Below are 25,630 nucleotides of genomic sequence, written 5' to 3'. Positions count from 1 at the left end.
AAATTTACGCTGTTATATAAGCTGTACACTCACTACTTTACATTGTAGCAAAGTGTCATTTCTTCTAAGTTTGTCACATGAAAAGATATACTCAAATATTTGTAAAAATGTGAGGGATATACTCACTTTTGTGACATACTGTAGATGGTGTATTAATGGGGTGTTGGGCCACTACAAGCTGCCATTACAGCTTCAGTTACTTGGAAGGATATGACACCATTAATCCACAAGAAAATGCATTCTTTTAATTGATAGTGATGGAAGTCTCCATCTCAGGCACTACTCAGGAATCTCATACGTGTTCAGTTCGGTTAAGATCTGGTGACTGAGACAGCCATGGCATTTTAAAACGTCAGCATATTGTGTGGTCTTTATCACTACAGCTGCTTTCTGAATGTTCTACTACTAAAAGTCACCTAATTTGTTGAACGGAGTCCATCTGTGGGTGGTTAAGGAGTTTCATATGATTTCAGGTCAAATTCACCTGTCTCTGGGAGCTCCCATAGTTGGTTTGTACAATTCCTAACAAAACTTGATCATGAAGAAGGAACATTCTGAGTAAATCTGGAATTATGTTGTTCAACAGCACCAGTCGGGGTTAGGATTTAAGAACATTTCCATGGCATTAAATATCCCCTGGGGCAAATCCATTATTAAGAGAATATGGCACAACTGTAAATCTGTCTACAACAGTGGGTCCTCAAAAATGAGTATCCTGACAAGAACTTCACTAGTCAGGGAGGCCACAAAGTCCTCAAAGGAGTTACTCTTCCACTGCTGAGCTGGGAGACTCTCTACATACTACAACAATAGGCCGGGTGCTTTACACAACTGGCCTTCATTGGAGAGTGGCAAAAAGAAAAATACATGATATCTCGGCTACAGTTTGCCAGGAGGCATGTGGGAGAGTGAGACCACGTGAGACAGGATTCTCTGGTCTGATGACGTCAAAATAGTACTACTAGGCCTCAACACTAAGTCTTATGTTTCGCACAAGTCTAAAACCCCACATCATCCTGAGAACACCATACCTACTGGGAAGCGTGGTGGTGGTAGCATCATGCTATTGGGATGCTTCTCAGCGGCAGGGACTCTGAGAAATATAGAAAGATTAATGTATCAAAATACAGATAGGTCCTTGAGTAATATCTGATCCAGTCTGATCTGAGCTATAATTGCTGCCAAAGGTGTCTCTACCAAATATTGACTAAAGGGGTGAATGCTTGTGCAGTTAATTATTTTCTGTTTTGTGTTAGTAATTCATTTAGAACAGTTAGTAGTTTTCATTTTTTACATTGACATTATGGACCTTTTTTTGTGTTGATCAGTGGCAAAAAGCTTGAGTAATTAAATATTTTTTGATTTCATGTTGTAACATAATAAAATATTGAAAAGTCCAAGGCGCATGAATCTTTCTGAGATGCTCTGCACAACACCGCAATCGCTCTACATGCAGCATCATGGGGTCCCGCCCAAAGACAGCAGCTGATCTGTATAACCAGAAATGAAATGGATTCCTGCTCCAATGGGCTTCTTGTTTGTCAGTAGCTGATTTGGAGTGAGACAATACTGGCTGCGGTGGAGGGGGAAAGAAGATGACATGACCGGAGGACAGCAAGCTCGTGTAAAACCATGTGCGTGTTACGTTGTCATTGGGTTACAAACGGATCCATTTGCATTGCTGTAGGTGTTCACTCACACAAACCACAAACACCCACACGCACATTAAATACTATACACGAATAAGCAGATGTGAAGGTCACCTTGGAATGTGGATGCAGCACACTGCATGACCCCTTGGCAGCCGTATCTAAATGATCACCTCCTCCCTGCGACCACTGTGCTGTGAGGAGGAGAGAAGGGAGGAGCCATACAGTAACTGTAGTACATTGACCATGACCTTTCTACTGGGGCAGAATTACGCAGTGGCCTGATAGCTGCTGTTTGTCTGTTCAGGAAGGCTGTCCTGGGCTGGGGAGAGAGCCAGAGCAATTAACAGGGACGTGACCGCTATATCAAGAGAGAGGCAGATAGAGAGGTGGAGAGAGAGAGCGAGAGAGGTCAGTAGAGAAAGGGGTAAAGAGGTAGAGAGAGGGGTAGGTAGAGAGAGAGTTGGAGGTAGAGAGAGAGAGGGGTAAAGAGGTAGAGACAGGTGCAGGTAGAAAGAGGGGTATGTAGAGAGAGGGGTAGGTAGAGTGAGAGGTGGAGGTAGAGAGAGTGAGAGAGGGTAGGTAGAGTGAGAGGTGGAGGTAGAGAGAGAGAGAGAGAGGGTAGGTAGAGTGAGAGGTGGAGGTAGAGAGAGAGAGAGAGGGTCGGTAGAGTGAGAGGTGGAGGTAGAGAGAGAGAGAGAGAGGGTAGGTAGCGTGGGAGGTGGAGGTAGAGAGAGAGAGAGGGTAGGTAGAGTGAGAGGTGGAGGTAGAGAGAGGTGAAGGTATAAAGAGGGGTATGTAGAGAGAGGGGTAGGTAGAGTGAGAGGTGGAGGTAGAGAGAGTGAGAGGTAGAGAGAGAGAGGGGTAGGTAGAGAGGTTGAGTTTGACCTCTATCTCCTTAACTGTAGTTGCATCTGTATATATATTGTATACCCACAGTGGTCATTGGATGAAGGGCTTTCCTGGTGCTCAATATAATCTGTACTGTACTTTCCCAGAAGCAGTTAACTATTGGCTTATGCTGTCAAGCAGGGAGACAGGCAGCGTGAGGGAGGTGGGGCTATGGTCGTGGGAAGCAATGCATTCTGGTCTGTGTTCTATGGATGACTGTCGGCTGCAGAGTCCTATCTCCTCTATGCCTAGTTCCCTCCCTCCTTTCCTCTCTCTGCACTGCATTGTGAAAAGCATGTGAAGGAGAATTGTGAATGTGCTGTGAGCGTGTGTGTGTGTGTATGTGCGTGTGAGGGAGAGTATTTCAGAGAGAAAAAGAGTCTGAGCTCCGAGAGAGAAGCCAAGACAAGAGAGGGAGAGCCGGCTTTACTCCTCTTGTCATTGCAGGCGGGATGCGGGTGGGAGTGTATGAATGTGCGTGTGTGTGTGTATGTGTGTGTGGGTGGGTGAGCAGTGTGTAAATATGTGTGTGTGTCTGGGGGGGGTGTGTGTAAAGCAGGTTGTGTGCACACTGCAATGCTGAATAAGGAGAATCGCTGCTGCCTCCGCCCTCCCCGCGCCAGGATGGTGTAGCTGGCCAGGGCAGTGTCGCGTCTCGGGGAGCGTCGGGCCTGCAGAGCAGAGAGGAGAGAGTGGGGGATGAAGGGCCGGGGCTGCTGGGAACCAGGGACGGTCCGCTCCTTCTGCAACTCGGGCTGCCTCACTAAACTGAACCAGGGTCAGTACAGCAGCTACAGCTCAGCCTCAGGAGGAGACAGCCTTCACACCCCTCTCACTCCACCCCGGAGGAGAAACTCAGCCTGCCACCTCCTCCACCTCGTATGCCTCGGAGGTATCCATCCATTTATCCATTCTTCTGTCTGTATGGCTCCAGCGCTCTCTGGCTTCTGTGCGCAGCCCACGCTGAGTCCTGGTGCAAGCCTGCCGGCACTGGGGGTCTGGACCGTCCTGTTCCTTCACAGCAGCATCACCGTTGAGATGGCTGAACCTGTGTTGGGGACACAGCCTCCCCTCCCTCTATCCCTCCCTCCCTCCACGTCTCTTCAGCTCCTCTCCCTCCTCCCCTTCTGCCTCCCTTTCACTGCTTCCCACGGTGCCTTTGCATGTAGATGTGATGGGTTATTGTAACGGGGCTCCATGCTTGCTAGCCCTTAGCTTTGTATGTGTCTGCATGCCGTGGTTGTGTCTGCGCACGCCCAGTGTGTGAGACTGGTACATTGATAGGAGCTGTAATCCACATAGCATGATGACGACAATGAATGGTGGAGTCCAGCGGTTCCCCGGGTTCTAAAGATGATGACCACACTGATGCAGTTCAATACAACCTATGATACTGCACTAAGTATAGTTACGCTGGCAGTCTAAAGTGGGGTTCGTTCTACCTGTTGTCCCTGGCAAGGATGAAGTGGATTGGACAATAGATTGATCAGCCATAACATTTCAGAATGACTGATTGTCACCATGACTGCCTGGCATGTTGTGGATAAAAACTTTAGTCGCAATTCCGGAGCCCCCCGCTGGCCCCATTTTGACCCCAGGTTTTATTTTGTGAACAAAACTCTACTCTTCTGACACTGAATTACCGATCTAAATACCACTTAATATGCGCCATCTGTGGACAGAGGTTTTCTCTGTCGTACCTCAGACAACATAGCAAGTACACATACCTGTACATGCATGCATAGAGTGGCACATAATAGAATACATATTCGATGCAGATGTTCTGTAAATTCGGTTTTAAACAACCCGCCTCATTCCTTCTGGAAGATGCGTGTTTAATGTATTTTTATTAGATTATTTTATTATTTAGCCTACTGTAACACTGAAAATTAGCAAAATGTTCAAGTTGGACAAATGGCTGTGCTACTGTAAGTATTAATCGTCTTTTTGGTGGGGTGTTTTATCCCTGTCAGAAGCGTGTCAGTCTGATTGTTTGTGCAGCCTTCTGTATCTAGGTAATTGTGTTGCCATTGACTACTGTGGTGTAGTGCCAATGAACTCCATTCATGTTCCACGTCGCTGGACGTCACTGTCCGTGTTTCCATAGTGATGTGTTGAGCTGTGGTAGTGGGACTGTACTGTATGTCATTGCCATAACCAAGTCTTTTATTTGGTCACATTCTCTCATCCCTCCCTGTTTCTAACCCCCTCCCCTTAGAGATGGTGGTAATGGCTTTGTAGGACAGCTGTGTTCTCCTGCCCTGGGCTCTCTCTACTTTGTCCTTTATTTGTTTAGTTGACTTTGGAATGGAGATCATGTGAGGACTCACTATGAAAAGCTTACACACACACACACACACACACAAACACAAACACACACCAATGCATGCAAAGGCACATACAAATGCTTATATAGGAGGGAGACATTTTCACAATATAGACCTAAACTTTATGTTCACATTGTAGACCTAAACTTTATGTTTACATTGTAGACCTAAACTACATGTTCACATTGTAGACCTAAACTACATGTTCACATTGTAGACCTAAACTACATGTTCACATTGTAGACCTAAACTACATGTTCACATTGTAGACCTAAACTACATGTTCACATTGTAGACCTACACTACATGTTCACATTGTAGACCTAAACTACATGTTCACATTGTAGACCTAAACTACATGTTCACATTGTAGACCTAAACTACATGTTCACATTGTAGACCTAAACTACATGTTCACATTGTAGACCTAGACTACATGTTCACATTGTAGACCTAAACTACATGTTCACATTGTAGACCTAAACTACATGTTCACATTCCTCTGAATAGGGATTTTTAGAGGCTTTAAAATATCAAGTTGTTATTATTTATAAATACTACTGCTGCTGTTTATCTAATATTGATTTGGTTAAAGTTGCATGCCAGTTTCATTACCTTGATCATAACCACAGGAATATTTTTCAAACTGCTGTAACTGGACCATAATATGCTTTTGTTTTGTGAAGCATGTTTCTGTAGCACAACTATAGACGAATGTATCAACTGTGACCTCACCTACCACCAATACCATATTAACCTTTTCCCCCAATACATTCTTCTGCATGTTGTTAAATATGTCTTTGAGCATAGTTTTTGTGCTTAAGAACGGATTTTGTGACTTAATTTATTTTCTTTCCTCAGGGCATCCAACTATAGTCACTGCTTTTTGCTTCATACCCTCCGTCCCTCACTCCCTCCTTCCCATCCAGGTTTTGCAGTATTGGTTGTAAGAAAACCTACTTTGATTTAGAAGAAACTGTGGCTGTCTTGGGGCAGACTAGAGGCTGAGCAGGTTTATGCAAGTCTGTTATCTGAGTGTTTTCCCTCAAACTGTTGCCTGAGTCTGACTACACAGCATCATACCGACCATGGGTGGGATTCTTATATATTCAAATGTCTTTCTTTGACAGTGTGGGAAAAGTCTGCCACTTTTATGTCTGTGTACAATCTCTTTGTCACTGTCTGTAGCTGTGTGCAGAAAGTGCAATTTTTTGTTGGTGTTTTGCTGCACACTAGCAAATGTTAAGTCAAGCAAATCCATAGTGTTGGATCTGTAAGATTCATTTTCAGACACTGGGATGGTTTCCAATTTTGCCTACTGTACTCTGATCCAACTGTGACCAGATTCAATGTAGAACTGTAGCACATACCTTTGGTGTAAGTCTGCTTGTATTTCCCACTTGGTGTTTTGAAGGCTGTCTTATTGGCTCTGTCATCATGCAGGCACCACAACACTACAGGCCCCAGTACAGTCATCCTTCACCTTCCCAGCATACCTTCTCAACACTACAGGCCCCAGTACAGTCATCCTTCACCTTCCCAGCATACTTTCTTAACATTACAGGCCCCAGTGTGTAGGGGAGAGAGCAGAGGGCAGTTTCCCCTTTTAAATATCACCAGGCTTTCTGAGACTTTACCAAAACAGGATTATTTTCCAGATTATAGGACCTGTTCAGAAAGTGTTATTTGGATGCATTGAATTTGTGTGGATGCATTGAATTTGGATGCATTGAAACTGATTTACCTGCTACACTTTGCCAGGCATAGAAATTAAATATCACCTCAATCAGTGTTTTATTTGTATTTATTTTTTTCATTGAAAGCTGATCTTTTGTTCTCTTTTAAAATGTATGTTTGGGGGAGATTTCTTTGTGCATGTACTTGTTTGGTTGCTTTGAGACAGGCACTGTCACTGGGATTAAGCAGACATTTCCCCCATCTGTCTTGACCTGGTGCATCTCAGGAGAGCCAAGGTGCACTCTCTCTTTCCTCTCTTAATCTCACTTCCTCTCTCAACTCAACACCTTTCTGTTCTCCTTTCTGTCAGTGGCATGATGAAACTGCCTTGTCTCAAACTAGACAAACACACTGCCGCTACAAAATATATAGTCTACCTTCCAGATTGCTTGGGTAAGCATTACCTGCTAAGGCACCATTTCCCCATCCACTGCGTCCTGTGACCTCCAATGTGCGTGTGGTTAGGGATGTCACCTGAGCTGAATGAGGTGAAGGTCTACAGTACTTCCGCTTGAAGCGAAGAGAGGCTCTGATAGGCTTTCTGAAGTGTGATGAGTTCTCTGAAAAACAGTGTTTTGAATACCAGTTCGGTGGCCTCACATCTTATTTGGTGATGTATTACATTATTCTAGAAGTTTCAATTAATTATTATTATCATCATCTCATTATTACCTTATCAATTCCCCATCACTATTTCATTGTGCGAATTTTTAAGGATTTACGCCCAGGTGCAGTCTTCCATCATGACTCCATGGCTGGTAGATCAGATCTCTGTGCTCGTGGACGTGCCCTGAACCAGGCTCCACTGATCTGACAGAGCGTCCTCAGGGAGGGCTAGAGACTGACTCTGCCAGCGTGGTAGAACCTAACCACTCTACCATTTATAGAGTCGTTGACCTCTCATTTCCCCTCCCTCACACGCGCTCAACACTTTCATTCTCTCTCTGTTTCACTCTCTCCCCCTTGTCCCATGACTGTATTTACATAAGCATCCAGATGGATGCATGAGAGGCAGCCTTAGAATTATATTGGTCTTTGTACTCAGTGTTGTTTGAGTTGAGGGGAGGGTGGGGTGGAAAATGACACTCTGCCCTTGACGCGTGACATGTTTGGTAATTGACACTCGCTGTGTCGTTGTCCTGGCTAAGGGGAGTCATCCATCTATGTCCTTTGTCCTGTTACACAGCTACTTATTTTCCGTCAAGTCTTTATTGAGACCTGTGTCGTACAAGAACTTCCATTTTGACTTCTCTGTCAGTATAGAATTCTTCCAGGAGTCTTGACAGATGCTTCCATGTGTTTTGGCAAACTTTGGCTGACTTGGAACAACGTGTGTTGTTAAGTGGGGCGCAGACCAAACCCTGCATTCCGCAGTATATTTCCTTCATATCAGCGATCAGGCTCGGTGGTAGTGTGATGTTAAGTCCCCACAGGACCTAAACAACTATCACATGCATTATGCTCTTTATCAGAGAATTCTTTACAGATATGGTAAAGTGGTCAGTGCAACACAGACCAGGGGGGAGAGAAATGTTATTCACTGGCACACAGTCAAAAACTCTGATCTAACAAAGTGGATATTCTTCAAACCCATCATGATTTATTTATTTGTACAGGGCCACATTGTAGTTATTCATTTTTGCTACGTAAACTCGGTTGAGAATTTTTTTGGGTTTTACCTCCCAATCATATACACCAGTAGCATAGCTAGCAATACAGAAATGGTTGTTGAGCTAAAAGTGGTTTTGTAGATGGGACAATGACGTTTTATGTTACGGGTCTCTGTACCATCCCCCCTAGACTGCTAGAGCTACAGGGTTCGTAACACTCAACATAGTGTGACCCAGGCTATCTAGGTAATGCAGCGAGAGAGGGTTTCCTACAGGATTCTGTGTTAGCTGCGGTGAATTGATTTTCCTAGGATGGGTCCGGGGGCAATTGTTGTTTTGTTTCTTTTGTAGAAAAGCTGTCAGGCACAGGTGTGACGATTTTGTTTTTTTCTTACTTTACTGTGGCAATAAATTAAGATTAATCTTGAGGGTTGCATTTCTGTTTGTGTGTGATGATAAATCTGGTATCTAGCTCATCTACCTTTTCTGAATGTTAATTGAGACATCTAGGCAACATAGTGAAACAAGTTTATTATAAAGGTGATGTAGATAGGAATAGAAAACACCAAAACATTGGCTACTTTTTTACCAGCCACTTACATCATAACACCCCAAATAACTAATGATTACAATTTTCTTCTAGAATACTTCTAAGAATATTCCTTGTAGTGAGAAATATTATATAGCTTAGTAAAAATGATATAGCTTGTCCTAAAACTCTTTTGACCTGAATCTAACCCAAAATATCACAGATATTGAACACTTAGTTGCATCTTTAAGGGCCAGAGGTTACCATGGTAAACCATGATAAATCTTTATTTATCACGATATACCATGATAATCTTTCAGGAAATAAAGTGAGTGAAACACTTGGACTACACATAGCCTTGTGTAAGCGCCTGAGATTGGGTGCTGCTTTCGCTTGAATTGCTCGTTAATTTTATCAGGCTTATGTTTAATAACTATGTAACAAGGAAAAGATATAGATGAATGCCTCTGTGATAACACATTATATAGTCCCTAGCTACATTATTGCTTTATTTTTTTGCCTAAGCTAACGGCATTGGACTTGCAAATCAGACTAAATATAAAATAGTTTTGCCATAGAGATGTAGATTCGGTTGCAGCGTACCTTCTGTAAACACTGCAGAAAGAGAGTGATTCACAACACACCTGGATCATTTAGAAGCAAACATTTTGGAATGGTCAATAACCAGGCCTAAACCCAATTAAAACGTTCTACAACCTAAAACAAGCAGGTCATCAGTAGTGATGTGAGAGACTGATCACCAACTACAGAAAGCATTGGGTAACACTGCAGCTTATAGTGCAATAATTGCATTGAGTGTAAGCTGGAATTTTATATATGGGAGTATGGGCGTTGCATAACTTTAATTAATTTCATTTTTAATATTATGAATTAGTATTTGTTTAAGCTGATTCCCTTTACTCAAACAAAGAATGCCAAAGCAGGCAGCTTTTCCCAGTAGCTGTGAGGTGAGTACTGAAGATGGTAATGTGGTTTCACTCTGTTGAGAGGACAGGATTCACTGCGTGCCATGCTATGCCGTGCTGGAATGGCAATTACTTATGCAGACAACCTGCTGTAAGCAGATTCTCCATTAAACAAATAGGCCTAGTCCCAGATGCATTTGACAGTTTATTTTTAAGTGCCATCACTTGGCTGGTGAATTTCTTGCCGGTAGGGTATAAATGTAAGTAATTTCTGTAGAATTCCTTTACTTTATCTCTAAACATTGGTTGAACTGTCTCAAACAGATAACCTTACTGTGTCATAAATACATTAACAGGTTAATGGCAATCTTTTGGCTCACATGAAAGGACTGGCTGTCTGGTCCATCAAAGTAGTTGTCATGCAAGCTGGCTATCGTTTGTGTCACTTGCCAGCTTGCTTAATCAGTCACTAAAATACGAAGGAATTTAAATCACAATGATTAGCTGCATTTTCATTTGTTTGGGCTTTTCAATTGGCATTTGGATTAATAAATTATGACAATAATACAGTTGATTCCTGAATAGTTTTTTCTCTCGTCTCCGAAATGTGTCCCATTGTTGCTCATGTGTTGCATACAACACCCTGTAGCACTACAATCAACTAATTGGGTTTTGTTTTTAGAGCTTGTTCATTGAGAAAAGCAGAAGCCATTACATCCACGAACAAGATTTGTCTCGGAGGTGTGGTTTGATATGGGTGTCTTTTGGCATGGTATGTACTCTCCCAGCCTTCAAAACCTTGGAACCAACAACCAGCTTTTCCACCCTAATCACAGCAAGGCCAGTGAATCAAGGAGCTACTGACAGATGTTATGAGGTTGAGGAGTTCTTCCCCCCTGACTGAGAGGAAGGGGGATGTGGAGGAATGGTAGCTAACTATTGAACTAGCCTGCCTGGCTGGGATTATAATTGTAATAATGTCTATGAAAATGAAAGCTAGCTGCATAACCACTGGCTACATAGCCACTCATCATCCCTGGTTGCAAGTTGGACAACCAGTGGTTGTCTTATCTAATCCGGCCATCTATCGCTGCAGAAGGGACTGGACTTGCCGTTTGCCTCCACTTTGTGTGGTAGTGCATCTAAAGTTGACTGAATTTAAAACATTTCCAAGCAAAGCGTGCATTGCACCCACAATTAGCAATACTGGTGCAAACTGGGGACCAACAAACTTACCACCTGTTCTGCTCTGAGCAATGGGCATAACACGGCTAACTGCTTACTGTAATAACTATAATTTGTCAATGTGGTGGATTGTATGATACAAGAACTACAGTAAAACAACATTAGAAAATCAGTGTTGGGCTTTTCTCTTAAGTCTTGAAGGTATATCTCAAAACAGTGTGAAGCAGGCCACAAAAAGGATTAGCTTCAATTTGCATTTTCCTTAAAAAAAATAGTAATCCATTGAAAAAGGTGCAAACAAATAAACAATGTAATCATGCCAAATTGTTATTTTAGTTGGTAAAATAGATGTATAATATCGTTTCGGACAATATACCTACCTTGTTAAGCGTAATCGTTTGTTGCATGATTGCACTGTTTGTATTTATTTGCACACCTTCCAATGGTGGACTTACATTGTAAAGGCAGCATATTCCACTATTGTTGCTTATTCTTCTTGTGGCTAGGTTCACTGGCCTATATAGAGGTGTTGCCCTCCCATATTTGGGCAAGCAAGGACTTGACTTGATGAAATAACTGTAAATTAAATACAACCCTGTATGAAGATGCAATCACAGATATCCCATTTTCAACGAGAGTGAAGAGTGGGTTCTCACTGCAGTTGCTCTTTAAAGGGGTAGTTTGACCTAGATTCATATTTGGGCAAAATTTAACTTAACCCTGAGTTGTTTTTGAAAGCCCAGGGAGTCATTTTTCACACAAGCATTTGTCCCAGTCTGGAATTAGCATTATTAGGATCTTCCAAATTCATGAATTGAAACTAAGCAACAAAAGCTGCATTGCAAGCGGAAACCTACTCCAAAACACTTGTGGTGTTGTTTACCTTAAATAACTGATCAATGTTGTATTCCTCTAACTCAGGGCTGCTCAATCCTGGTCCTGGAGATCTACCATCCAGTAGGTTTTTTCTCCAACCCCAGGTGTGACCTACCAGCCTTAGCTTTTCATCCAGCTTGTTATTAGAATCAAGTGTTCAAAATTAGGGTTGAGAGAGAACCTACAGGATGGTAGCTCTCCATGAACAGGTTTTAGCAGGTCTTATTTCTGCAATAAAAATAAAATTTTCAACTAAACTGATACCTCCTACTGGTCAAACTGGTCAGTTTTGTTCACAAATGGTTTCAATCCAGGTTTTTTTCCAGGAAGAGGAAGTTTCGATATAACTTCGTGAACAACCCCGGGACAACCACTTAGCATTCGCTGGCTACCAATGACATCATTGTCAAATAACAGAGGCATTGTTTGGAGGCTACAGAAAAGTTTGCATAGTGCCAGTTTGATGTCACCAAATTCCGCTGTGTGTTTCGTCGGTATGCAGTAAAAAAAAAAAAAGGTGGTTGTTTCCACTTACAATGTAACTTTTTTAATCTCCGCACACCGTTTCAATTCATGAATTTTGGACAATGCTAATAATGCTAATTCCAGGCTGCGACAGAGATGAATAATGTCTTGTTGTGGAAAATGACTCCATGGGCCTTGAAGAACAACTTAAGGTAAGCGAAATTTCACCCAAATACGAATCTAGGTCAAACTATCCCTTTAAGCCGCAGTCAGATAATACCCTGGACATATCCTGTTCTTGCCTGCCCGCTGGTCTATTTATTCCTTCCTTACAGCCACCCTTAGTCTTCTAGGCCCTGGGGGCTTTTGGACATCCTGATCTGGATGCTACCCTGCTTGTTTCACTCGGCTGTAATTTCAGCCTGCTAATATGTGGATGATGTTAACACTGTGGATCAGGACCACATTAATTGCTGTTGTGGCCAGTGCCAAGGCCTACCCTGCAGCCTCATAATGTGAGCAGGATGGTTTTTGTGGTGAAGGATTTAGGTGGCAGTCTGCTTCACTACCTTCACTACCAACACCATCTTGAGTTTCTTTGCCAACAAGTTTCTTCCTCAAGATGTCTCTGCTCTAACGTGATATTTTTCTGAGTGAGGGCTTTTGTATTTTGGCAGGAGATCCATGCTCTACTCTACAGTATTCTATACTATAGTATTATATAGTAGGTAATACGTCTCTACTCTACAATATTCTATACTATAGTATTACATAGTAGGTGGTAAGTCTCTACTCTACAGTATTCTATACCATAGTATTATATAGTAGTTGGTAAGTCTCTGCTCTACAGTATCCTATACTGTAGTATTATATAGGTGGTAATTCTCTACCCCACAGTATTCTGTACTATAGTATTATAAACTGGTTGCTTTGAGCCTTGAATGCTGATTGGCCGATAGCTGTATTATACCACCACCTGTGTTGGTAACCAGTTCATCATCGCATTAAGGCATCTGGAGGGTTTGGAGTATATTACCAAGTCTGTACCCTACAGTATCCAATAGAATTAATGACCAGTATACCATGTCCGAGTGCTTTGTCCAAGCACTTCGCAATGTGTCGGCATAAGAACAGCTCTTAGCTGTGGTATATTGGCCATATACCACACACCCTCGTACCTTATTGCTTAGTTATATAGTAGTAGGTAAGTCTCTACCCTACATAATCTGATGGGGTTCTGTTGTGTTATATAGTAGGTGGTAATAGGTGTATATATCTCTACCCTACAGTATCCTATAGTATTCCATAGTAGGTGGTGTCTCCACAGTCATGCCTCACCATATATAGACCCTTTCCTATCCGTGGTTCCACTTGCCTAACTGAGCCTACTAACTGTAGACTAATGTAATTCCAGGTTTGGGAGATGGGGAGGGTCCAGTCACTGTTGGTGCAGTGCTGGGCTGTTTGCTTCTGCGATTTCTGCTTCTGTCATTTCCTCCTTTTCTGCACACAGCACGGCCATTCAGCACGCTAACTCATTACATCACCTAGTCTGCACAGTCACTGGCTGTATGAGCTGGTTCTGCCTGCTCCCCAGTCACCACCCACTGGGTGAAGATGGAGGCCCAAGGGTGCAGATATGGTGAGAGCTCTAATCTTTCTTTTGCTGCCTTGCTTCCTCGCTCTCCCTCCTCCCTCTCCCTGGATGTCTCCTCTTTCAAACAGGAGCATTTGTTTTTTGTTGTGTATCTGTGGACAACATTGGTCTTGATTTGTGAGTGTTACCTGTTAGTGTGTTTGCTATTTCATGTTGTTTCAGGAGTGACTCTGGGTCGGCAGTGTGTGATTCGGCCAGGTTATTGTCAAGGCACTAGGCTGTCAGCATGCAGACACCCTACTGCCCTGGGACTAAGTCACTTACTACTTATGGAGCTGTTGTGTGTCTGTATGACTCAGCTGTGTGTTCTGTAGTGATGGAGCAGCACCATTGTGTAGTGTGGGAAGCAGCAACAGGAATCATCAGGCAGACGTTTGATCTGCAACACGACCGGGAGGACTTTGGACGGGCCCATTTGGGCCAGTAGAAGAGCACCACTCCAGCTCTGTTGTTAGGAGCTTGTTAGTAGTGTGCATGTGAGGCTGCTAGTTCTTGGCCACTCACATGTGGTTGTCAGTAATGTTAGTCACTCTCTGTGAAATCTGAATGGTATCAGCTTAACTGTTAGGCAGCCCTGTTTCTGGAGATAAAACTGACTTGGAAGACTAGTGAATTTAGTCACTCACTGAACTTACCAGCTGAGCTCTAGCTGTCTCACAATGGTCTAGTAGACCTGAACCAGCTAACGTGAATCAAGTATTCGAGGGCTTGATAATTATTAGAAAAGTTGATTCAGATGTGCTGGCTTTGAAATACATTTGGTACATTGAATGGCTGACTCCCAGATATATAGCTAGCAGAAATTAAGATCAAGTGAAGGCCAGTTTTCATAAAACAGAAGAGGACTGACCGATGTCGGTCAAAACTGGAATAATCTTTAAAGAAGGGAGTGGAAGACTGAGAGCAGATAAGTGAAGGGTACTATTGGTTGACTGTCAGTTTAACAGATTCTCCTGAAAGAATCTGAGAACATTTTGGAACTCTTCCTCCATATCTTCCTGGAACCTTCCTCCGGCCCTCCTCATCTCGAGAGAAGCTCCTGTCCTTAAAAGTGAAAGACCCTGCTGTTTTCTCAAAAACCTACCAAAACGCTAGTGGCTGGTTTCCCCGGCCCCATCCCAGCAGTGGGACAAAGGGCTCTAGTGTTGAGTGGTTATGATCTCTCACCTCAGGTTTTCACTTAAAGTTGCTTTAACAAGTCACATGACTGCTGGTGGTCTGGTGAAAGGGTTCATTTTAGTTCCTCCATTGTAACTAAATTACACAAAGGTACATGCAGCCACTACCAATGCACCTGCACCACGCCCAAATGATACCACGACATAATACACATTACCTTTGTCTGTTACCACTGTCTGGCGGGTTGTTACAGTGCATATCATAATCTGTTACCACTGTCTGGTGGGTGGTTACAGTGCATATCATCTGTTACCACTGGTGGGTTGTTACAGTGCACATCATCATTTGTTAAAGGGTTGCACAATATTGGAAATAACTGACATTGCGATATTTTGTTTTTCTGCGATATATATTGGGATGGCAATTTGAGAAAAATAGTTGCGTAATGGCATTACATACCGCTTGTCAAGCGACCAGATAATGTTTTTAAAACCCTCTAGGGTCACCGTGTTAATTGGTACCATGTCTTTGGCGATGTGAAATGTTATTGAATCTGTGATTTCTCTCTGCTGTTTGGACCTTTCTCGTAGGGTGTAATACATCCGAAATTGATTTTTGCTTTGGACGAACTTGAGATGCTTTGCACTCGTCATACGAAGATTTGTGGTGCCACTTTAAATGATCGAACAAATTGGTCATGTTGTGGCAACAATTGCAAGGCACTCTCGACAAAGTACATGTTTTTGGTCAACATCATCCTGTCTGTAGCTGAACTTTTTCCATGTAATTGACTCTTTTTTAAACCAGATTTTCCATTTCGGTCTTTTTTGCCTGTTCCTCGTCATCATTTCGTCACTCGCAAGCAGAGCTTGCATGTCAACTAAGTGCAGCAACAAACCGTGTTTAAAATAAACTGAGTGTCCAATAACCCAAAAATCAGAGTAAATTACCTTATATCAGACAGATATAATGCTGGTTTTCCATTTTTAAAATATATATTGTAGACAGATATGTGCTTACCTTACTAAATCACACGTTCTGCCATGTGACTATTGCAGATGCGTACATCGCCGTGTCGATGCTGAAACGATATATCTTGCAGCCCTAATCTGTTACCACTGTCTAGTGGTTTGTTACAGGACATATCATCTGTTACCACTGGTGGGTTGTTACAGTGCATATCATCTGTTACCACGGTCTGGTGGGTTGTTACAGTGCATATCATAGCTTACTTTTACTCTTCCTATTTTAATCTCTTGCTTGTGAGTGTTTTTTTTCTACTGTTGATTTTATGATGGGTGAAGTTTGTCAAACAGTCCGGTATTAGCTGAAATGGGTTAATTGAAATACATGGCCTGTCCCTTACTTCAATGACAATGCTAATGTTGTTTTCGGCATTTAACGCTGTGTCTTCATGTCTTTATTCTGGTGGTATGTGCATTTGAAAAAGTTACCAATTTATTATAGTTTAGATGTTTATAAATGAGATGCTCTGACAAGAAAGCAACTTCCAAAAAGAAAAACTAGGAAAATAGTATTATTTCTGGTCACGCAAAGTATAAATAGGTGGGTGTAATTTAGAACCGAATCGTGTTGGTTTTTAATTGGGTGGGTATCGTTCTTTTGATACACTTGAATTATGCAGGAGAATGTGACAACTGCAATAAATAAGGCAGTCTAGACAGCACAGTGAGTGGTTATATGGAAATGATGCACATATTTTCTTCTTTTTAACTGAAAAGAAAGAAGGTTATGGTGCCTTAAGAATAAAGTGATATTTTACAATAATTCCAAAACATCGAATTCCTATAAAGCTTCCTACTCCATTCATTAATTTAGTATTTGTCTGTCACCGTACAATGTTTTAAAGACTAGGTTCAGAACAATGTGAAATCCCTCAGTTTTCACAGGATTTGCTATAACGTCTGGGAGGGCTGCACCTGGGTCTGTGCCTGGTCTGGAGGGTATTTCTGCCCCCAGTGAATGAGAGTGTTTGGACGGTCACTGACACACTGTTCTCGTGTTTTCCAAGTGGCCTCAAGTAACCTCCCCATGGTGGCCAAACCTCCCTATGGTATGAGTTAGTCAGTCACCAGAGCGGCAGAGCAGAGGCTCATGGAAGGATACGCAAGACTGGCTGGTGTGAATGCCCTGACACTGCTTTAATGCATTTGTTCTTCTGCTGAAGGTCTTCCTAATGTCTGTCTCTGGGAAGGGGCCGTTAAAGAGGTGTGTGTGTCAACACATCAGAGTGGAAACCAGCTGTTAAATCTTGCCCAAATATTTTGGCAACAGTGGCATCAGTGACATTTCATGTATTTTTTTCAGTGGCAATAGTTTTGATGCTTCTAAATGTCTTGTGAATGCATGTGTGACTCTGTAATTTAGGTGTGTGTGGTGCATGTGTGGAGGAACTTTGTGTTCTTCTGGATTTAAGCAAGAGCAGTCAGTCTACCATAAATTTAGGATCTCCAATAATGTATTCAAATATCTGAATGCATTCTGCGGAATTCTATGCATAGCACTGTCCACCATTTTGTATTATCCATGAAGGCGGGGGTGAAGTCAGTGGATCATTGAGGGGTCAGAATATTGATCACTCTAGTAAATTTAGGATACTAACAAATGTCTTTGTATGAGATTAACGAAAGTAAACAGAGATGTAATTTTTGAAGAATCTATTACAAATAGCATTCAAAATGGCTGATGCATTGCTTATGTTGGTTTGTTACTTCGAACACTGCTTACCTTTCCAGTTTCCTTTCTGCATTCCGGTCACCTTTTATATGACCTTTGACCTTCCCTTTGCAGATGACTCTGGGGACGAGGAGCCCACAACCCAGTCAGACCGCAGTGAGGGTATCCAGGGCACTCTGAAGACCCTAATCAGCAAGCTTGATGACCTCAGCACTTGTAATGACCTCATCGCCAAGCATGGGGCAGCCCTGCAGCGCTCTCTGAGTGAACTCGAGGCCCTGAGAGTCCCCATTGAGGGAGGCGAGAAGATCAAGGGTGTCAACGAGCGAGCCACCCTCTTCCGCATCACTTCAAATGCTATGATCAATGTGAGTAGTGAGACTTGATGCTTCTACACATCGAACTACTTCCCCCCCAATATTTAACTGTTAGGTAGGGATCAGCTACGAGCAAATACTGCATCTCATGGGGCGACCGACAGAGATTATCAACCTTATTTAGAAAATGTTCTTATCCAGAGTGAATGAGTACATTTTCTTGCCGACCCCTAGAGGGATTTAAACCTACAACCCCGAGCTACACTGGACCTACACAGGAGCTACACAGGACACCATTTAGATTATTTCCAAAACAGCAGTTGGCTTGGCTGGTATGTGTTCAAGCCTTTACATGATTACTAGCATTGTCTAGTGATTTACTGTGGTGATCAACATGATTGTCAAATGCTCCTGCAAATTCAGGTGGTTCTTATTTGTAGCCCTGACGTATAATTTCCATGATGTGGTGCCCATCAAGCTATAGTATGTTATGTATGTGTATAGGTGGTGTTAGCACTGGAGCTAGTTACTTTATTCTTATTGCCATCGTGACTATGAGTTTTTTTCCATTTGCCATTATATGATGTAACATATATATAGTGCACTAAAGAGCAGAGGGGTGATACTGGATCTGAGCTGGGGAGGGCTATGGGAGGTACGGGGCCAGGGGGAGGCAGGATGACCAGAATAGTCTTGCCCCTTCCCTAACCTTCCAAGACCCTCCCAGCCCAGAGAGGAATGTCAGTGCCCCCTCTACCTCCACAAGACCAGACGCTACACAGACAATCAGACAAGGTTTGTGTGTAATCTTTTTGGCTTTAATCTATGATGGCTTTGTTGGATGTTTGACAATAGACATTGCATGTTTAGTCTGGGCGCCAGTGTTTTTTTTCTGTGGGGACAGGTCTCTGACACATGGACAGTGTTTTCAACACTGGTCACGTGTAGCTTAGTTGGTATTTGAATTGCAGTGGGGAATTGGAATTGCGTGTACTTGAATGGAGTGGAATTAGACGTAGGTTTGACCCCTACACAGCAAGATACATTTAGTCTGAAGTTGTTTTCGCTGACCGCAAATGAGGGGTCAAAGCCAATGATGGCTCTGGCATAACCCTTTGGGGATCAGGGACCAATCAGAATGGCTTTGAGGGCTGAAAAGAAGTGCTTTTAGTTTTGGATGGGTATTCAGGCTACTAATTTAAATAAATGTTGTGTGCTTAATCTATACGGAGAAGTCCTAAAGGATAAGCACTTTGTTTCTGCATGCTTCTGCATGCTGTTAATTCCGACGCTGATTAATTGGCTACGGAATTAAAAGTTACAGAGCAGGCAATAACGGCCACTGTTGGATTTCCTATGTCATGAAACAACTGTCTGCTATGACCAAACAGGATTTATTACAGTGCTCTCTGTAACCATGGATCAGTGAAGCATTTATTCTTCTTTAGGCTCTATACTCCAGATGATTGAATTTGATATCAAACAATTACTATGAGGTCAAAGTTTACATTCCTGTTTTTCTGACTTCCTATTTGTTATATGTCATCACAGTAACCATGTCTTGCTCAACCAGGAAGTTAAGCCTGAAATCCTTAGGCGCCGGAAGGAACACTCCTGCCATTTACCTAGATTGAGCTCACAGGCTCAAGGAGTTACTAGAATGTGAAGCCAAAGCAACCATATTCAATTACCAAGCCCATAAACTCGGACAGAGCTGACAAGTTGAATTGCCTTCAGTGGGTACCCCAAGCTAATTCGCAAGCGGGATTCTAAAAACACTGGACAAGCAATGACCCGGCTAATTGCAAGGTAGTAACTTGACCGCTGCACCATTCAGAAAACGCTAAAAGTGTGGGCATGAACAGTAAAAGCACACAACTACCTTCCAATAAAAGTTGAGATTATTTATTTTAAAGTCATAGTAATTGTTTGATTTCAAGATGTTGGATTATGATCAAGATGTCTAATCACTGGGACATTTCACTGTCCCAGTGATTAGAGGTCATTGAATGTAGTGGCCCTCAGTTTGTTTTGTGATGGGATTTAATATTTCACCACACTAATTTACACTAGCTCTGACTTTGACCTATATATTTTCAATTATTTCCAATAGTGAAATTCTATTTAATCATGTATAACTCTATGAAACCTCCACTGAAATTCACACTCACCCAATAATGCTAATTCTGTAAATTGAACCATGAAAGTTTATCACTATGTTGTTGAAACGTCTTAATTTGCTTGCCAGTCATTATTTTATTCCGACTATTTGCTCAGTGGAAGTCACGAGCAGGAGTCTGAGTTAAAAGAATGGATTCAGCAGAAAAAATAGGGGAACCAAAGTTGGATTTAGATTGATATTTTGTTTCATGTGTGCTTAAGGAGCAGAAGGAAGCTCTGTCACATGACGTACTTTCAGTGTAAGAAAAAAAAAACTCTATAATCACTACACTTCATACTTGACTGCTGAAGGTAAGAGGATGCAATTTAACTCACCCTGCTGATATTTGAGTGTATATTGTGAAATCACATCACACTTTGAACTAAATGTAACATGTCTATTGATTGGATCATATGGGTCCTATTAAATGACTAGTACAGTTTATTCTAATATGTATTTTTATGATTTGGTTGCACAATACAGTACCTTAACACCCTGTATTCAGATGTACACAGTACATCCCCTCTCACAGGGCCGGTTTTGGGGACACAGATTAAGCCTAGCACTGACCTGAAAAATCAGCTCAATTAAGATTTTCCATTTAGTTTTTTTTCCAGGACTAGGCTTTGTCTGTGTTTTTGGCGTTCACAAAGCAACCTTATTGGCAGAGGTGTAAAAAGTACAAAGTAAAAGTACTCAACTGGGTTCAGCGGTGTTCACTACTTTTGGGAAGTATCTAATTAAGATCTAAATAACCAGGTAAAGGGAGTTCAAAACTAACTAGTGATCAATTAAATAAAAAGGAAGAGTGTAAATTATCAATTAAGGACACTGATGAGTTATGAACTCTGTTTACATGGTCATTTAACCCTTCTTTAGGAACTTCCCAAAACTGGTGAACACAGCCGAGTACTTCTACTTTGTACTTTTTACACCCCTGCTTATTGGTATGTAGACTAATCGTCACATAGTTCTACGGTATGTAGACTGATCGTCAAATAGTTCTACGGTATGTAGACTAATCGTCACATAGTTCTACGGTATGTAGACTGATCGTCACATAGTTCTACGGTATGTAGACTGATCGTCACATAGTTCTACGGTATGTAGACTGATCGTCACATAGTTCTACGGTATGTAGACTAATCGTCACATAGTTCTACGGTATGTAGACTAATCGTCACATAGTTCTACGGTATGTAGACTGATCGTCACATAGTTCTACGGTATGTAGACTGATCGTCACATAGTTCTACGGTATGTAGACTAATCGTCACATAGTTCTATGGTATGTAGACTGATCGTCACTTAGTTCTACGGTATGTAGACTGATCGTCACATAGTTCTACGGTATGTAGACTGATCGTCACATAGTTCTACGGTATGTAGACTGATCGTCACATAGTTCTACGGTATGTAGACTAATCGTCACATAGTTCTACGGTATGTAGACTAATCGTCACATAGTTCTACGTAGTTCTCTACGCTGTATGTCGCTGAGTTGATGTGCTTTTTAGCTGAGACGTTCCATTCCATGTTTGTTGCTCTTATTTTCAGCTGCTGGCTTAGTTTGGGATGTAGGACCATGTCATGTTCTTGTTCCCTCTGTCTGAGGGCGATATGTCATATCTGTGAAACCCATTGATCTGAGAGGACATAGATTATCTCTGCTCTGTGACAGGCCTGGCCCTAAGCTTCGCACCACAGCCAATACCACAGACAACTGGTCTCAGCTAGCCAATGGCCTCTGGCGCTGGGACCAAAGAGGTTTTTAACGGCTGGATGCTGAATAGGATGCTGGACTGACTGCAAAACAATAGATTTGAGGAAGCCCCGTGGCTGGATGTACACAGGTTTCTCATGGTATACTGTTTAGGTTGGTTGGCCATTCACACTGATGCTGACTTGGAAGCAGCAGTTGGCTGCAGGGCTAATGAGTGTCGTTCCTACTTGCTCCACCATCATCTTATCACATTGTTCCATATCCGGTGGTTTCAGGTCATTGACCTCACTACACTTTCAGCGGTCAGACTTGATGTACTGAAAACAATTGCTAACACTGCTTGTATGTCTGAGTTTGAGAAACCTTCCTGTTTCACTAATAATGCCATGACCACAGTTCTGTTTGCCCTTAACATATGATGTATACAGTATATTATTATATGATTTAATCTACTGATAACAAATATTTTCTATGCCCATGAGACATCATTTAATATACCCAAAACACATTATTTAATTTACCCCTAAAACATAATTTAATATACCGTTACGAAATTATTTAAAATACCTTTAAGAAATGATTTGTGATTTTAATATACCACTATGGCATGACTTTAATATGCATCTACAGCAGTTGATTTTGTTGAGACAGACTTGAATATTGATCATAGTGTTAAAAATACTGACCGTAATTAGAATTAGTTTTATGAGAACCTATTACATTTACATTTTATTAATTTAGCAGAAGCTCTGATCCAGAGCAACATGTAAGGTTAATTAGGGTTAAGTGATTTGCTCAAGGGCATAACATTTGCTTGACTCAGGAATTTGAACCATCAAACATTTGGTTTTGCAATGATTTTGCAATGAATTAACAGTTAAACAAAGATTAACTTGGTTGTAAAAATTTATAAAGTGCCTGGTTGTCCTATACCTTTGGAACTCCATAATTACTGGGCTATGAAGTATCATTGTCCATGTTCAGCCTTTTATGATGCCTCTTTTTTAATTTTTTTATCCTGTCTTATTTTTAGGCGTGTCGGGACTTCCTGGACCTAGCAGAAATCCACAGCCGGAGATGGCAGAGGGCTCTACAGTATGAGAGGGAACAGCGCATCCACCTGGAGGAGACCATTGAGCAGCTAGCCAAGCAACACAACAGTCTGGAGAGAGCTTGGAGAGAGGCCCCCACACTCTCTGCCCACACGCCCAGCGCCCCCACTACTGAAAAAGGTACACCAGTATGTCTCGCCCCTTAGCAGAGACCCTCAGTGCTTAGGCCTTAGATTAATTGGACTCCAGTTCGGGTACGTGTTAATTTCATCAAGAAAATGGTGACAAAAATAATCTATACCTAGATTTAAAAAAAAAAATTATGGTGCAAAAATGAACACTGATTTGGGGCAATGTGAATTCTGAAGCAGGTCACATTTTTAAATTAGGTTGTCTCTATCGTTAAAATTGTGAGTAGTTAAATAGGATTTATTAATCCAAGACTGGTATTCTGTTGTTCTAGGGTCTAGTTTTAATTGTTATATACACAGGATACTCAAGGTATGGACCATTAAATGAAATGCTTACTTGTAAAGGGTAAGCAATTACATAGTTAAATGCCTACCCTTTACAACAGTTAAACGAAAATGGAAATGGATTAAGTGAATTAAAAAGGTTTAAAGGTGTACTATGCATGTTTTTTACGCCACCTATCGGCTGTAAATTAAATATAGTTTCTATAACTCTGTTAGGATCTGACACTATCATTACTAATTACGAGCATACTAACCAGTCTGAAGCAGTGTTACCTTCAACTGTCGATGTTGGAGCAATGAACCCTGACTTTAGTTTTAGATGGGGTAGAAGTTGATATACTGATAAAGATAGTCATGTGAGAAAGGATAATAATGTAAAGAATATAGTGGCAAGTAGAGTATTTGTAGATTAGGTGAGATTGCATAAATGTTCAGTAGTAAAAAGTAAGTGTTATAGCAGCAGTTAAGAAGTGGGAGTGTAATGAGAATGTGTGTGTGGGTGGGTAAGTCTTGTGAGTCCACATAACGTCAGTCTAATTACTAGCAAATAGAAGCCTGTTGGTGTGGGATCTCTTTTCCCAATACAGCCCCCTTCAGTCCATCAACATGCAGATACCGTATCTAGCGGGTGTTTGGTCCTTGATAATGCTGTGGGAGCCAGGCCCCTGTGATGGACTTGGCCGCCTCTACAGTCAAATGCAAAGTCATTCCCACTCTGTGGTGTGATGCAGGGCCGGGTGGCATGCCTGACTTCTTTAATCTCATTAGGAGCCACCTGAGGAGCTACACCTCAGGTCTCCTTGGTGATTCACATTCAGGCATAAACTAGTGAGCTGTGTATTACACAGGAAGTGATGCATTATTATTTGCTAGTTTAGATTATTTAGTTATGTTGTTTTTTCCCCCTCCCTAATCAACAGGAATGGAATTCAATACATAGTTAGCTTGCATGACGTTACCAATTAAAGGCCATTTTCCTTGGTTCATCTGCAGGAATATGTGATTGGGGGGGGGTTACAGTGTTACTTTATTCCGTGTCTGTGTGCGCGTGCATGCAAATGCTCTCTCTCTCTCAGGGGGGAGTGAGAGGCTGCAGAAAGGGGAGGCAAGTGATGAAGATGAGGATACAGAATATTTTGACGCCATGGAGGACTCCCCTGCTTTTATCACAGTGACTGCCACTGAGAACACACAGCACAGGTCAGTCAGTCAGTCAGTCAGCCTGTCATAGTAACTCTGGCTGGCCCCTCTCTGCTCACCACAGCCTACACAATGCATCCTAGATGTTCAGTTTGGTGGTTACACGACGGAACAGTCTGATGAATACTGATGTATGAAGTGGTGATTGTGCTTCTTGATTGACTGTGTAGTGATTATTTGTCAAGCCCAGAGCTACACTGTTCTGCTAATGTAGTGTATGACTCATTCCTTCCTACAGTAACTCGATAAACTTGCACTAAAACTTTATAAAAAAAAAAACAACTTCCCTCCTGTGTTCCTAATCTCTCATTCTTTTGCTCGTTCTCTCTCTCCCTCACTATCTCACACACAAAAGCACACGCATACGCACATACACAGACTCATACATGCTGCACAGTGGCAGTGTTGACTGTCTGAGGGCGTCCCTTTCTGTCTGTTTTTAATGAGTGTTTTGTGTCTTCCTGTCCATGGAACTATTAACAGCTCCGTGTTGGCATCTCTGATAAACAATGTCTCAGTCCCACACTGCTCCTCTACCCGGGAGTAAGCCACTCAGAAGCCCAAACACTTCTCAGTTCTGGTCTCCAAAATAATTTAGGCGTTTTATGTGGCTAATGTAAAAAAAAAAAAACAGCTGCTGGCTCCTTCAGTGTGAGGGGAATTAACTGTTGCCTGATCCATATTGTGCTGCTCCTCACAAACTCGTTCACTCTGTGTCTGTCTGCCTGCACCTGCCTTTTGGGATATTTTCTGTGCTGTTTATCAATGTCAACATTTCTACCACTTCCAGGCGTTCTCAGAGTAACCTGAGTGGAGCGAGTGGAGGCCCGGCCAATGACTGGAGTCAAGACAATGTGAGTGTCGGTTTACACTGTCGAGAGTATTCATGAGAGTATTTCCCCACCTCACCATGTACCCGGCCGCCTCACTGTGTGTGAAGCGCTTTCATTTATTTTTAGCCATTTGCTAAAAATATTTACTGTTTTTCAAGCAGCCATCAAGGAAAGTATAATGTCACATCACAAGCATTCTC

General features: G+C 42.1%; 1 protein-coding gene across 7 annotated transcripts in view; it reads left to right on the top strand.

The window, feature by feature from the left end:
- Positions 1-25,630, top strand: part of si:ch211-106a19.1 (PH_OSBP_ORP4 and Oxysterol_BP domain-containing protein) — a 68,159-nt gene that overhangs the window by 29,126 nt on the left and 13,403 nt on the right. For 5 of the 7 annotated variants that reach the window (XM_020052725.3, XM_020052726.3, XM_020052732.3 and 2 more), the window contains 4 exons: positions 17,783-18,036; positions 22,903-23,101; positions 24,474-24,597; positions 25,388-25,451. In XM_020052725.3, the coding sequence (XP_019908284.1) occupies positions 17,783-18,036; positions 22,903-23,101; positions 24,474-24,597; positions 25,388-25,451 (641 nt within the window). Of the gene's footprint in view, positions 1-2,817; positions 3,433-13,721; positions 13,838-17,782; positions 18,037-22,902; positions 23,102-24,473; positions 24,598-25,387; positions 25,452-25,630 lie in introns of those variants that run through there. The other 2 variants (XM_020052729.3, XM_020052731.3) reach the window with 2 other exon arrangements.

This window comes from Esox lucius, chromosome 13, assembly GCF_011004845.1.
Source record: "Esox lucius isolate fEsoLuc1 chromosome 13, fEsoLuc1.pri, whole genome shotgun sequence".
Taxonomy (NCBI): Eukaryota; Metazoa; Chordata; class Actinopteri; order Esociformes; family Esocidae; genus Esox; species Esox lucius.
The sequence above is the reverse complement of the archived record's forward strand: the minus strand, read 5'-3'. Positions and strand labels throughout refer to the sequence as shown.